Below are 16167 nucleotides of genomic sequence, written 5' to 3' on the forward strand. Positions count from 1 at the left end.
GCGATCCGCGGCTCGTTTCTTCCGTCTGCACCCCGACTGTGCCCATGGCAGCGACCGGGACGCTTTATAATCAGCGACGAATCCTGGCATCTGTGGGCAGCCCAGCATGTGCGCATTCGTTGTAAATTACTTCATCACACCCCGGGGCTAATTGCTATTCACTGGAGCAATGGCTCCTGATTGGTCGGTATTACTATTTAAGGCAGGGAGGGCTTAGCCTCCCTGCCGGTTATAGCATCTGTGTGCTGACCAGCTCTGTCCTGTGGATACTCTGCATTTGACCTGATTCCTGTTGTGACCTTTAGCTTTGAAACTGACCCTGCTTGAATTCTGATTGCCCCTGACCTCTACCTGTTTACTGGATTACCCGTTTGCTGCCTGCCCTGACCTCTGGCCTGCTTCCTGGTTATCCAACTCGCTACAGACCCACGACCATTGATCTGTCTTTGGTATCTGCCCTCTGTATTCCGGTTATCCTCCATCCTGCGCTACAGTTATTCTGATAAGCTTTTACTACCCTAGAGTCAAGTCCTGGGGGCATCCAAGTACCTCCGAACAAGTTCAGTTCAATGGGAATGGTGGCTGATATAGGTGAAGACCTCAATTAGCCCGGTTCTAAAAAATTATCAAGTAGCCGTTAGCCTAACAAATTCATGTTGGTTTTCAAGCACACTCCTAGATATTCTTGATTCTGTCTTGATTTATTATGATATGGTATCAATAAGTAAGTCAATAATGTAAGAGTAATAATAAGTGAATCTTGTGGCATCTGTGTTGGTCACAATGGAGGTTATCACCTTGGAGAAGACCCGCAGACTGAGATAAGACTATAAGGGATGAACACAGAACTGAGATTGCTCTAACTGGAATTTAGAAGGTGACCCTCAGGAATTATTGGTAACCCTCCCTGATGGGTATTATACAGGTAAGCATCCTTGATATCCAAGGAGGCCAGAGGTTCACCTGCCCCCATCGAAGGGATTGGCAAACTGAGCAAGTCTATTTTTAACTGTATCTGCTGCAAAAACTTTATTTTTAGGGCCTACAAAGTCCAAAACTAAACAGAAGCAGCCATACCTGTAAACCTTCTGATCCTTCTGCTTAATTATATAATTAGAGTCTATGAAATATGACATCGAGCAGGGGTGTGCAACCTCTGCATGTCCCCAAATAGGCTCTAAGGGGGAGTTCAATTGGCCACGTTACTTGTGAAAGTAACACTAATACCGATAGTACGCTAGAAGTGTGCATTATTACCGTTAGTACGGTAATTTCAACACCGATTTTTGACCGCTACTCAGGGAGCCGCTAGCAGAAATCCGGGTTAAAATTACCGTATTAATGTTAACAGTGCGCAGACCGCGTTACTCTCGAGACTAACACAGTCAATTGAATCTGCCCCTAAGACTCTGTCTTTGGGGAACCCTGATTGTTATACATCCACTATGAGATTCCAGAACAGCAAAAGAAGAAATTATGACTTCTTCCTTCTTCAACTACAATATTGAAGTTAAATGGATTGCCTCAGGTACCCAAGTTAGAAAGAGTCCCCTCCTTCCCCATTTACTGCAGCTCTAGGGTCCCATCCAAACCAATTTTATCATTAGGACAACGTAATATATCTTACATTCTAGGATACATTTTTCCTTTAACGTGACAGGTCTACTTTATCTACTATAAAATATCTTGTTATGCTTCATAAAAAACTGCTATCACTGCACAGGAACCTCTGGTGAGATGTATTACCTGCAGCGAACCAGTAAGTGGGACACACTGTTTTTACACACTGCTGAAACTTATAGTCTGAATATTAATAAACAGTTATTACATAGCTGAGTGGTCCCAGCGAGGTGAACACCTATATTCAGTTAGCATTACGTACTGATCTGCCTTTATATTCATATAAAAAGTAGGGATGTTGCCTATAGCAACCAATCAGATTCTAGCTATCATTTTATAGAAGGTACTAAATAAATGAAAGATAGAATCTGATTGGTTGCTATAGGCAACATCCCCACTTTTTCAAACCCGCAGCTTAGTAAATCTAGCCCCATGAGTTGACTGTGAAGAAGAGTAAATTTTATATAGTTTGAAAACAAACTTATTCTGTAGTGTACAGGATACACTGTCTATGGTGGGGAAAGGAATATTTATAGAACAGAGGCAATGTTTTCCTAGTTACAATGGTGAAACCTGTAGCCATATAGTAATGTTTATCGCAATTGGTTTGGGAGGCTCAAAAACAGCGGTATCCGTGGGCAGTATTATAACCAATCACATGATGCTCACATCCAATCCTGGGATTCCCTCTTCAACCAGATACATCGATTCCATCCCCTTTTAGGAAGCAATATACTCCTGGGGCTTTGTGCAAAAATGTCTCTTGGCCTGTCTCCATGCATCTGTTTATCTCAAATTCTTCTTCTCTGAGAAACATAAACTTACTGCAAGAGTCACTGCAATGATCCATGTACATACTAACCTGATTTTACTGAAGTGTTAATAAAACAAATAAAAGCACAATATTCTATCCAAACACATCATTATAGGATAATTTCAATTTACTATTGAACCGTTAAGTACTGAAGAATCAAGGTACCTACCCTGTCTCTCCGGAAACCCTACTGTGATCAACACAAAATATGCTGATTGCAGATTCCTGACTACATTAGAATGCTTTGATAATATACAGTTTTTTTAACTTAACATTATCCTTTTATCTGAACCTACTAAGGAAGAAAGACCAGCTATGGTGGATTATATCCTCACCACCACGGTCAATGGAACTATAACCTCAAGAATATTTGAAACCTTGTACAGGAGAATGAGGGTCTTGTCTTTCCTTGGAAGTCAGAATATATTTGATTAATCATTTTTGGAGTAGCCAGGAACACACTGGCATGGATGGAATAACCAGGAACACACTAACGTGTATGGAATAACCAGGAACACACTAATGTTGATGGAATAACCAGGAACACACTGACGTGGATGAAATAACCAGGAACACACTGACGTCGATGGAATAACCAGGAACACACTGACGTGAATGGAATAACCAGGAACACACTGACGTCGATGGAATAACCAGGAACACACTGACGTCGATGGAATAACCAGGAACACACTAACATCTATGGAATAACCAGGAACACACCGACGTCGATGGGATAACCAGGAACACACTGGTGTGAATTGAATAACCAGGAACACACTGGCGTGGATGGAATAACCGGGAACACAGAAAGGCACAGGGATGGAATAACCAGGAACATACTGGCGTGGATGGAATAACCGGGAACACAGAAAGGCACAGGGATGGGATAACCAGGAACACACTGGCATGGATGGAATAACTGGGAACACAGAAAGGTACAGGGATGGAATAACCAGGAACACACTGGTGTGAATGGAAGAACCAGGAACACGCTGGGGAGAATGGAATAACCGGGAACACAGAAAGGCACAGGGATGGAGTATCCAGGAACATACTGGCGTGGATGGAATAACCGGGAACACAGAAAGGCACAGGGATGGAATAACCAGGAACACACTGGTGTGAATGGAAGAACCAGGAACACGCTGGGGAGAATGGAATAACCGGGAACACAGAAAGGCACAGGGATGGAGTATCCAGGAACATACTGGCGTGGATGGAATAACCGGGAACACAGAAAGGCACAGGGATGGAATAACCAGGAACACACTGGTGTGAATGGAAGAACCAGGAACACGCTGGGGAGAATGGAATAACCGGGAACACAGAAAGGCACAGGGATGGAGTATCCAGGAACATACTGGCGTGGATGGAATAACCGGGAACACAGAAAGGCACAGGGATGGAATAACCAGGAACACACTGGTGTGAATGGAAGAACCAGGAACATGCTGGGGAGAATGGAATAACCGGGAACACAGAAAGGCACAGGGATGGAGTATCCAGGAACATACTGGCGTGGATGGAATAACCGGGAACACAGAAAGGCACAGGGATGGGATAACCAGGAACACACTGGCATGGATAGAATAACTGGGAACACAGAAAGGTACAGGGATGGAATAACCAGGAACACACTGGTGTGAATGGAAGAACCAGGAACACGCTGGGGAGAATGGAATAACCGGGAACACAGAAAGGCACAGGGATGGAGTATCCAGGAACATACTGGCGTGGATGGAATAACTGGGAACACAGAAAGGCACAGGGATGGAATAACCAGGAACACACTGGTGTGAATGGAAGAACCAGGAACACGCTGGGGAGAATGGAATAACCGGGAACACAGAAAGGCACAGGGATGGAGTATCCAGGAACATACTGGCGTGGATGGAATAACCGGGAACACAGAAAGGCACAGGGATGGGATAACCAGGAACACACTGGCGTGGATGGAATAACTGGGAACACAGAAAGGTACAGAGATGGAGTATCCAGAGAACCACTGAAGAGAGCCAGGAGCTAAAAGTCATGAATGTGACTTAATCTTCTGGCAGCATTTTGCTAGAACTGGTGCCTTTAATACTATGGAGGTGATAGGTGATGGGGCGCAGTGTCCAATACTACAGGTTCCAATATTATATATAGGATAGGCATGCGCATCACTGGGACAAAATTTTGTGGTCTATGTCCCTCCCCTCTGTAGGAACCTGCTCTATTCTTTAAAAAAAATACACAATAGGATACAAATGTAGTGAATGTTAGAGTCAGAATAAGTAAGATGATAGACCACAGTAGTTTTGTACGTAAAGTGAAAACTCAATGTATGAAATATGAAAAAAACATATGTACCTGTTGGTCTGAACCTTGTGTTGTCTCATTAATTCCACCTCCTGCTTAGCTTTTGCCAACAAGGCCTGTTTGTTTTCAAACTCCGAGGACTTCATGTAGTTATCGATCCTCTGATACTGGGCATCGGAAAACCGAGCCAGGGACAGAAACGCCTTCATCCTTCCATCCTGCAGCTGGTCGCAGCTGCCATTTCTGTAACTCTCTGCAACGTCCACTGCCTGAATAACACAAACATAACTAAACAAATGCACATATAGTAATAACACAATGCCAATGACAACATATTACAATGGAAATCTTTACAGGAATACATCTTCCTTATTACCATATTTTTGTGCTGTTTTAATGAAACCCACAGTAAAAAAAATTAATAAAAATGTATTTGAAGCAATGAAGTGGTCACTTTCTTTATCTTGTTTACATACTGTTGTGTCCATGTTGTTATTTTGCCTAAAATTATGCTACAGTATTTTATACGTGACAACAGAAAATAAATCTTTAATGACCATAGCTAGCCATTGCTGGACATTCTAGACCAGAGTTCAGCAACCTGTGGCTCTCTAATGGTTGGCAGGGAATGATGGGTCCTACAGTTCCCCAAGAGCTGGTGAGCCAGGGGGTGTCTAAACCTGATCTAAACAGTGTTTCTGCTTGTGCGATAAATGATTACCTTCTCCAGATAGTTCTTCATAATGATTGTAGGACTCTCCAGACAGGTTTCTGCAAGCCAGTTCCCACATAACCTCAAGCATTCTACGTAAATTAGCTGAAAGTTGGGATTATTCTCAACCTTGACATAAAAGTACACAATACACTTCAGTTCAAGTACAATTGCAAAGTACATACAGCAAAAATTGTCAACATTAACATGCCAACCCATTACATTTAAAAGCAGGATGATGCAAATCATAGTATTACAGTAAAGGGGGTTAGTACTGTGCATTTATTGTATAGCTAAATCAATTGAGCCTGCTAGAACTGTAAAACTGCATACATTTTATCTTAATGGGACTTTTGAACCTAATGTAAACAAATTTTCTTGTGTAAATCATTGGGGGCACAGGAACAGTAGTGTGACAGAAGCACTGTGAAAGTTAATAAAGGCAGATATATATGTCCCAGGTTTCTGTCTTGTGTGTTTTAAAACCACAGGAGGATAGTTTTTTGTTTGGTAAAGAGCTCCCCAAAGAGTTTTTTCGGCTGTAGGAATAGCCAGTGTAAGGGTCCCTGGGGTTATGAATGGAGAGAGTAGGATGGGCTCCATTCTTCAAACCCATTCCAAGGCTTCCAACCTACCAGACACTCTGCTGGTAAACAGAATTTGCACCTGTGGTGCTGGTAAAAAGCTGCTAGGCAGTTCCCTCAGTCTCTCACAATCTGGGGAACAGTCCAGATGTCTGCGGAGAGACACTGAAAAATAACAGCAAGTTCTGTTATTTTGCGATTGTAGGACATTCACTTTAGGGAAGGTGTTCCTTTGTATTAGTTAGACAACGGGCAAACTAAGGCTTTTGTTTATGTTTTGGAGCTGCTAAATAAAACTAGCTGCAGCTAATTGAACCAAGGCCCTGGTCTGGCGTGATATTGTTTGGCTGATTTATAGGAAATGCAGCCGTTTACCCCAGGAAACGGCACCTCTAACCCGATCTTGCGACAGTAGGTATTGTCCCTGACTCTAATAGCCTGGACATACATCCTACAGATACGACACTAGCCCCAAATGAGAATTAGAGGATATTAAACTAAAGGTTAATTTACAGAAATCATGATAAAAATCACTATTCTGTAGCGATTTACACGTCGATTTCGTAGTCATTGAATATATTTAAGCCAAATTGACCTATTAAAACACCATCGGAGCAACCGATTTGTTAGCGTCAAATATAGAACAAGGGGATTTAGTAAATTGATCTTGGAAATAATGAAACTAGTTCATACACTCAAGATTAATTAAAAAATAAAGATAAAAACAACAAACTCTTTTTTATACGTACATGCACAAGCATTGAAATGCATGGGCCCATTCAGATGACCTCCACCGTTTAGCTGAGGTCCTGTTCTAGAACAGGAGCCAAAGAAAAGTAAACAAGAGGCATAAAGGTGAATATAGGGAATTCCCAAGCCATAGACTGCATAGTGGGGAATCCTGGGCTTTGGGACCAAAACTTTGACAGCGGCTCTCCTGAGAGTCAGGGATGTCACAGATCAAAGTGTGGATGGATCTTCCCCTTGAGCACGTTCAACGCGGTCTTGGCAGTAGGGTCCCCGGATTTCCGCACAGCCCTTCACGTCAGCTTGGTGTGACTAAAGGTGTGTAGGGGACACCATTAAAAACGGTTAAACTCCAATGGGACCCCCTTCATGTGATGACCCTACCCATGTGGGTAGTAGCTGAATGTAAAGTAATGTTCATTCTTCAAACCTTTGTTGCCCATGTTTACCTGACATTATTTCTCTGGACCAGCTGCCAAGCTCAGCGGGTTGCTCAGAGTGGTTTCACCCTCTACAGTCAGTCCTGTCTAGGTATGTCCCTTATTTAGGGGGGGACGATTTCAAAACTGCAAAGTTGCCTATATTCTTGCTCATGACTTTCTCTGCTGCATGAGTCCATTGAGGCCAGTATGGCTATTCCGGTTTCTTATTAGTGAGTGTGGTGAAATCCGTACTTTACAAAATAAAATATTGTTTATGTGTAACATCGATTACCTGCCTAGGTGTTGATTCTTACCGAAAATACAGCCCCCATTTCTGTTGTCCCTCAGATTGACTTGACTTGGTAGAGGGGCCCTCAGCAGTAACTGGAAGCACTATTTCCCTGGTATTGTGACACATGGGTACAGGTAGGAACACAACACAGATCTGTCCCTCTTCCTGCCCACAGCAGGGTACAAGAAAGAGTGCAGAATAAAACAGAGGCACCCTAGGTGACTGAAAGCAAAATAAAATAACAAACAGGTTCAGGCTCAGATGGCTCTGAAGGACACGAAACTAAAACTGGTTAACTGATATGGTTTGCAGGATGGAATCAACTTGTCCTTACTTAGTGTCCAACCGCCTAGAGGACGGGCCTATATCCACTGTTCCTGTATCCCCCAAAACAACACATGAGAAACAATTTGTGGAGAACATATTATTACTTTATATGTGTGTACTAAAAAAGTGTTGTTGTCTAACTAAACTCATTATTTTCTAGCTGTCACCTAAATTGTGTGGCGTCATTCCTATATATCTTCCCTTCCCTAACTTTATAAAAGATCCAGCAGGCTCGAGACATGGACCTGAATCGCAACGCTATAGCTCTGCTACAACATTTGACAAACACAACCTCAATTGGGAGCAACGTGTGAGAATATTGTCTGTGCAACAAACCTCAAAACTGTTAGATTCCAATTTGTCCACCATATGTCTGAGTATCCCCAAAGCCAGACTATGCTCCTTTTTAGCCCAAAACACTTGAGCCTCTTCAAGCTGCCATTCAGATACCAGGAATTGTGTGGAATTGTGTTGTTTAATCTGGAACAGTGCTTTTTCTGGTAGCTGTAAGGAAACAAAAAGCCACAACAATCACAGGGCTAGAATTGCCCCATCCCATTATTAGCAGAAAGTATACGGTCTATATCTGTCCAGCAGCCAGGATGTCCTACTTTTCAGTTAAAAGGCTCTTAGGGCTAGATTTACTAAGCTGCGGGTTTAAAAAAGTGGGGATGTTGCCTATAGCAACCAATCAGATTCTAGCTGTCATTTTGTAGAAAGCACTAAATGAATGAAAGCTACAATCTGTTTGGTTGCTTTAGGCAACATCTCCACGTTTTCAAACCTGCAGCTTAGTAAATCTAGCCCTTAAAGCGCTTAAAGCGTAACAGGGAGACTGGTTCCCAATTCTTTTCTCACTAAAGGATCTTGAGGACACATGTTTTTCTAGCTATGTGACAACAGGGTAAAGCTATACAAAAAAATAGAGGAGGTGTGCACTGCAGGAGATAATAACGTAAACAAATCACTTTACCTAATAGAAGATAAGAAGATGCTTTATATAACATTCCCAAACATATATGTACACGTGTCCATTGTATGACCGAATTTGAGATGTTCTATTGTATTTACATTAGGTGTGTAGCAGAGCACATATTACTGTTCTCAACCAGTTTTTGGTTGATAGAGGCTGACTACAGTGTCCTTCAATGGAGTTATAGGGTTGTTCCTGACAGGAAGTCACTGGTGTGCAGAAATTGGTTTTACCTATTATCTGTATTTAACATATCATATTAAACTAAACGAAAAAAAATACTGTAAAGGTCATTACCACTGTACAATTCTTATATTATGTAACATTTACCTGGGTGTTGCTGGCAGTCCTGGAAACTCTGGATAGGCCCACCAAGTGCTTGGTGAGGATAGGTTTAAGGCAATCCTGACTGGGGCTGTTCTTCTCCAGCATAGTCTCCAGAATGACAGATCGGAGTGTGAGGACGGGCTCCTGGAAGCCAAAGTCACTGTCTTTGTGGAGCTGGGACTGCTGCTGCCACTTCATGTACAGCTCATTTAGCTGATGCTCACTGATAGGTCTAAAACACAATAACAATCACTATGGAACATGAAGAATTGTTACACAGTCGTTGTCTAACACAAAAGAATTATAGACACTGATATATGAAAACTTACAGTATTCTGGTCCATAGGTTATTTAAATAATAATGAATTATTCATGAAACTGTATCATGAAGTCTAAGGGCCCCCACCCAATGCTGTTGCCTTTGCATCAATAACTCAAGCGCAAACTGCATGTGTAAACTCATAGATCACCAGACTTAAACTCGCAGCTTGCACACATGATCAGACCTACTTTAATACTGCATTACGATCTTACTTGTGTTTTCCATATCTGTACATTTAGTTTAGCAGGTGGATGGATTTCTGAATTACTATGCAGATTCGGAGACACAGGCTATTTTTATATATCATCCTTTTGATAAAGTCTGATAGACGAAACGCGTCAAGGGATTTTCTGATGTGCATCTGATTTGATCTGTCGGCTGAACACGCATTGTCGCCTGTCACTAGAGGGGCTGAGGAACTACCATCTCCTGTTTGTGTATTGGTGTAAAGGAGCCAGGATCACCAGTGGATGGCGAGATCTTTATTGGACAGTGGATGATCACAGTGCACAGATAAGCTTGATTTGATTATATTCAATGTACGGGCATTGATTTGCTGTTTATGGATACAATTTTATGAATTCAATTATATTTTACTTTTGTTGTAAACGCACTACACTATTGTTTGTTATTTTTTATCTGAGTTTTCCTGAGTCCTTTGAGATGAAACGCGTAGAGGTGTTCATGGATCTATGCTGAAACTATGCTGATATTTGCTACTTCGAATCTGATGTCCGTGTATGGAGACTAGAAGTGAGCTGTATTGTAACTTATGCCTGAAACATTTTATCCTGTGGTAGTGCAATTTTATTCTTTTGAATAAATCTTTTACTTGGATAATACACCATGGAAGCGTCCCTTTTGTTTTGAATTTTAGGTTTTTAATATATATATATATATATATATATATATATATATATATATATTTATTTATTATTTGCATTACTTTGGGGAAGCTTCACTGCCTATCAATATTAATATGGACAACTTACTGCATTTAACTAACAAAAAACAAATGAAAGTGGAGCATAAAAATTAATATAAAAGTGAGAATAAAATATTGCTTTCCTTTTGAAATTAGATTAAATCACATTTAGAATGTGCAATCATTCTTGGCTAAGTAGATTCATTTCCTACCTGATTTAATGAAGAACATCTTACTGTGCCAGCTTATAACATACCTGGGAAACATCTGCCCAGCACAGGCTAGTTCTCCAATAGCTTGGAGCCTGCACAGCGTGGGATAAAGAGAATACACAGACTCCAGGCTACCTCTGCACAGATTTTCCACTTCCTTAACCCTACACACACATAAGAAACAAAAAGTATGAGCAATGATTTGCAGGCTTTATGACTCTTGCCATCCTCAGACATTTCTCCCTGTGGAATAAATGTTTAGTTAACATAGTCCTACTTGTTGAGTTAGAGTTCCTCCTAATGGGCACACATTCATTCAAGACACACTATTACAAGATGATGTGCAAATGTGTAATATATTATAGTAGGCATGTCAAACTCAACACCCCAAATGGGCCAAATAATCAAAGTCTAAGATTGTGTGGGCCGCAAGAAAAAGAAGAAGTCTCATATGGAATTTTGTATGGTTTATAATTAAGAAAAAACAAAAATGTTTTCTTCCCGATGCTTGACACTGTGCCCTCCATTTTGATTTTGGTCCCCTTCATCTGTCTCCCCTGTATCACACTGCGCCCTACATGCTGCTTTTGCTCCCCTTCATCCCTCTTCCCTGTATCACACTGCGCCATACATGCTGTTTTTGCTCCCCTTCATCTGTCTCCCCTGTATCACACTGTGCCATACATGCAGCTTTTGGTCCCCTTCATCTCTCTCCCCTGTATCACACTGTGCTCTACATGCAGCTTTTGGTCCCCTTCATCTGTCTCCCCTGTATCACACTGTGCTCTACATGCAGCTTTTGGTCCCCTTCATCTCTCTCCCCTGTATCACACTGTGCTCTACATGCAGCTTTTGCTCCCCTTCACCTGTCTCCCCTGTATCACACTGCGCCCTAATTGCAGCCTTTGGTCCCCTTCACAGCTTGCAGCATATATCCTGCTACCTTCCACAGTCAAAGTGCTGAAGTATGAGTTCCCCATACAGGTTACGAGCATGAGACATGCTTGAAGCTGTGGTTTTGAACCAGGCATTAGATTAGACTATGGGGTGCCTGGTGATGTAGAACAAGACACTGAAATACCTACTTGGGGAGCCGGTCCACCGCTAATAAACCGACCACTCAGTGTACAAACCATAACGATGAGAAACTACTATGAATGAATCAACATGGGTGACACTGTCCATAACTGCTGTAAGAGCATCAGCAAGGCAAAGAGCACACAGAACGTCATCTACTCACCTGGCATATTTAATGTGGTTATGGAAAGTGGAGAATTCTTTGTCTCTCAGGGACTGTACAGCACGGTACAGAGATTCATGATAGCCAGGCCCAGCCGCATCATTTCTAAGTAAAAGAAAGAGCGTTAGATATAAAATATCACATTACATAGATATATACACAGTACAAAGTCTTACTTATAGTATTAGCCTTACTTGCAGGATGGGCTTTGGTCCCACTGCATATTCCTCCACGCAGCCTGGAAGCGGATCTCCTGTAGCTCTGAGGACCATTCTGCATTCTCATGCTCTAGACCTCGCAGGTAAGTGGACAACATGTGACATAAGCCAAAGTTCTGTAAGGCCTGGAAGAAAAGGTTAAGTGTCACACAATATACTATTATGATTTGGCCACAATGATTTGGTTGTTTAAGCACCACAGTCAGGTTGCAGTACCGATCGTGTCCCTCTGCTGCTAGCAGCACCGCTGGTTCGACTGTATAATCCATAAACCTGACTTTTACCGGAATCCAGACCACATATGATCCATTTGGATTAGATTTTAATTTGGTATGATAAGTCCACATGGAACAAAAGATTGTTTTTGTTTTTTTTAGCTACAACATTGTCTTCATTATTTGGTCATGGCAAATGTCCATGAATAAAGTATTGCTGTAAACGTTGATCTAGTGCTTCATCCTTAGAACGCCAGTATAGAACACTGGACAAAACTGGCATTGTAGCAAGGGTGGTTTTATAAAGAGGACAACAGATTACAGAATCAATACATTGCATTGTACTTTTGTACAGACAAAATACCTGGTTGCAAGTGAGGGTGGTGTTATAAAGGGGTTGGTATAAAGAGGGAGAGCTGTGTTTTTATGCTATCTTTCCTGTTGTTGTGTTGACTGAAACAAAGGCAAATTCTGAAATGAACATCTGAAATTTTACAGTAAAAGCAGAACCGCACAGGGAGCATTAGAAAAGCTGTGTTTACTGATTGCAAATATGCTGTAACACAAGCTGTTACATATGTGAAAATCCAAGTTAATGAAAGTAACTGCTCTGTCAGCATTACATTACATAGTGGATTTTTTTCTCCATATTATTAAATACAATAATTTAGTAAAATTTATCACAATCAAAAGCATTTCCAATCTGAGATAGCAGAATGTTCTTTGTTCTCAGTTTGTACACATTCAACTATTTAAACAACAAAACAAAAACAAGGACAAGCTATCCCCTGTCTGTGATCCGGCACACTGCACCCCCATCAACCCAATCACACTCACATTTACACAAAATCACACCCATTTTACACACATGTGGGTCAGTTCAGTTAAGTACTACCGGGAGCTATGATGTACAGCACAGCAAGCCCACATTGACGGACATTATCATATCAATCATTCGCAGGTAGCAAAAAACTAAAACTGAGTTTTAAAAGTTTATGGGTTTATGAATTTAAGGAAATTTTCATGCCAAGACAAATACCTGCATGATGCCAGCTTGGCGAGTACCTGGAGGCAGATTCTTTTCCAGGTCATAGGTAACTAAGGCTTTTCCCCACATGGCTTCATGTTCATACGTTCGGATTCTGATGCAAAGAAAAAATGGGATTTTTATACTTCCGTAAAATCCGTTTCTCTTAATCCGTTGGGGGGACACCGGGACCTTGGGGTATTGAGTAGGACAGGCGAAATGCTGGCACTTTAACTTTTAGTTAACTAAAACTCTGGCTCCACCCCCTCTATAACCCACCTCTTGCTAGAGGCCAGTCTATGTTTAACCAAGCCCGCAGAAAGGGAGATAGAGAGAACCAAAGAAAAGAGAATAAACTTAAAACATAACATTCTCTTAACAATCAAACAACATGTTAAACAGAAGGAAAAACCAGAGCGTTAAGGGTGGGCGTCCGGTGTCCCCCAAAGGATTAAGAAAAACGGATTTTACATAAGAATAAAAGTCCCATTTTCTCTCACATCCCTTGGGGGACACCGGGACCTTGGGGACATCCCAAAGCTGTCTCACGGGATGGAACGCTCAGAAGAAACAGCCCGAAGCACCTTTCTCCCAAAACTTGCATCCCTAGAGGCAAACACATTAAATCTGTAAAACTTTGTGAAAATGTGTACAGAAGACCACGTGGCCGCTTTACACAACTGTTCACTGGAGGCACCATGGCGGACCGCCCAGGAAGCACTTACAGATCTTGTAGAATGCGCCCGTAGATTATCAGGGACAGGCTCCCCAGCCCCGTTGTAAGCCTGGCGGATAACAGCTGTAATCCACCTAGCAATGGTCACCTTAGAAGCTGGCCAGCCTCTTTTGTGAGCATCGTAAAGAATAAAAAGATCCTCAGTTTTACGAAACTTCTGCGATCTTTTAACATAAATCCTCAAGGCACGAACCACATCAAGATAACGAATAGAGTCATCGCTATCAGAAGACGAGGAATCAGTTAGAGCCGGAATGACAATATCCTGATTCAAATGAAACTTAGATACAACTTTAGGAGGGAAGGAAGGCTTAGTTCGAAGAACTGCCCTATCCTCATGAAAAACTAGCAGAGGAGGCTTACAAGACAAAGCCGCAAGCTCTGAAACTCTGCGTGCCGCTGAAATGGCTAAAAGAAAAACCGTTTTCAAAGTAAGAAATTTGAAATCTACTGAATTCAAAGGCTCAAATGGAGGATGCTGTAAAGCCCTCAACACCAAATTCAAATCCCATGGTGGAACCGGAGGAATATAAGGAGGTTGAACATGAAGAACACCCTGAATGAAAGTCTGCACATCAGGTATAACAGCAAGTTTTCTCTGAAAGAAAATTGAAAGAGCTGACACCTGACCCTTAAGAGAACTAAGACGCAAACCTGCATCCAAGCCGTCCTGCAGGAACCTCAGTAACCTGGCCAGACGAAAAGAAGATGTAGGATACCCCTTTTTTTCGCACCAACCAATATATGTCCTCCAAACACGATGATATATTTTGGCTGAAGCTGGCTTTCGAGCACGAAGCATGGTCTGAACCACCCGCCTCGAAAATCCCTTAGCTCTTAAGATCCTGGCTTCAACAGCCACGCCGTTAAAGCCAGACGATGCAAACCCTGATGACAAAAGGGACCCTGGGTTAGAAGATCTGGGCGAATCGGCAACCGCCATGACCGACCTCCTGCCATGAAGAGCACGTCAGTGTACCACGCTCTGCGCGGCCAATCCGGCGCTACTAGAAGCACTGGAACACCCTCTCTCTTCACCTTTTGCAGTACTCCAAGAAAGCATGGCTATCGGAGGAAAAAAGTACACTAAGCGGTACTTCCAAGGGACGGACATAGCGTCTACCGCGACTGCCCCGGGATCTCTCGCACGGGAACAGTAGTGGGTAACCTTGTGATTCAACCGAGATGCCATCATGTCGACATCCGGTTGACCCCATTTCATCACCAACTGTTGAAACACCTCCGGACAGAGAGACCATTCCCCTGGATGTAGAGTCTGCCGACTTAGGAAGTCTGCTTCCCAATTTTCTATTCCGGGAATGAATACGGCCATGATTGCCAAAACATGAGCTTCTGCCCACAGAAATATCCTGTGAGTCTCCCTCATGGCCAGAGGACTCCTGGTGCCTCCCTGATGATTTAGATATGCCACTGTTGTGACATTGTCTGATTGAATCTTTACTGGCTTTCCCTGCAGCAAATGTTGCGCACCCTTTAGAGCGTGAAACACTGCGCGCAGTTCCAAGACATTTATTGGAAGCTTGGACTCCTTTTGAGTCCAAAGCCCCTGAAACTGAGCCTGAAGACATACAGCCCCCCAACCCCGAAGGCTGGCGTCTGTTGTAATTAGAATCCAATTTCAAATGGAGAACAAGCGGCCCCTGGAGAGATTCTGCCTGTGTAGCTACCAGATCAGCGACTGGCGCGTCTGTGGAGACAGGCGAAACACCTGACTCGCCAGATTTCGATGAGATTTGTACCATTGCGACAGAAGTTCCAACTGAAACTGCCGCGCATGAAACTGAGCAAACTGGATCGCTTCGAATGACGATACCATCTTGCCCAGAAGCCTCATCGCAAAATGAATGGAAGGTCTCCTTGCCACCAACAGGGATTTCACCATCCCCTGTAAGGCTAAAACCTTGTCCTGAGGAAAAAATACCCGTCTCAGACGGGTATCGAATAGAAGACCCAGAAACACCATCCGCTGTGATGGGATCAACTTGGATTTCTTGAAGTTGATAATCCAACCGTGCGACTCCAGGGTTTGGATTTCTACCTGAATGTGTAACAGAAGCTTCTGCGAAGAGTCTGCCTTTAGAAGCAGATCGTCCAGGTAGGGGATGATTGTAATCCCCTTGGCCCTTAGC

General features: G+C 42.5%; 1 protein-coding gene across 1 annotated transcript in view; it reads right to left on the reverse strand.

The window, feature by feature from the left end:
* Positions 1 to 16167, reverse strand: part of ATM (ATM serine/threonine kinase) — a 127507-nt gene that overhangs the window by 24724 nt on the left and 86616 nt on the right. Inside the window, exons 42-49 of the mRNA XM_075198904.1 lie at positions 13294 to 13396; positions 12016 to 12164; positions 11822 to 11926; positions 10626 to 10745; positions 9126 to 9354; positions 8159 to 8326; positions 5460 to 5579; positions 4790 to 5007 (exon numbers count right to left, since the gene is read on the reverse strand). Coding sequence (XP_075055005.1) covers positions 4790 to 5007; positions 5460 to 5579; positions 8159 to 8326; positions 9126 to 9354; positions 10626 to 10745; positions 11822 to 11926; positions 12016 to 12164; positions 13294 to 13396 — 1212 coding nt within the window. The remainder of the gene's footprint in view (positions 1 to 4789; positions 5008 to 5459; positions 5580 to 8158; positions 8327 to 9125; positions 9355 to 10625; positions 10746 to 11821; positions 11927 to 12015; positions 12165 to 13293; positions 13397 to 16167) is intronic.

The sequence above is a fragment of the Mixophyes fleayi genome, chromosome 2 (genome assembly GCF_038048845.1).
Source record: "Mixophyes fleayi isolate aMixFle1 chromosome 2, aMixFle1.hap1, whole genome shotgun sequence".
NCBI lineage: Eukaryota > Metazoa > Chordata > Amphibia > Anura > Limnodynastidae > Mixophyes > Mixophyes fleayi.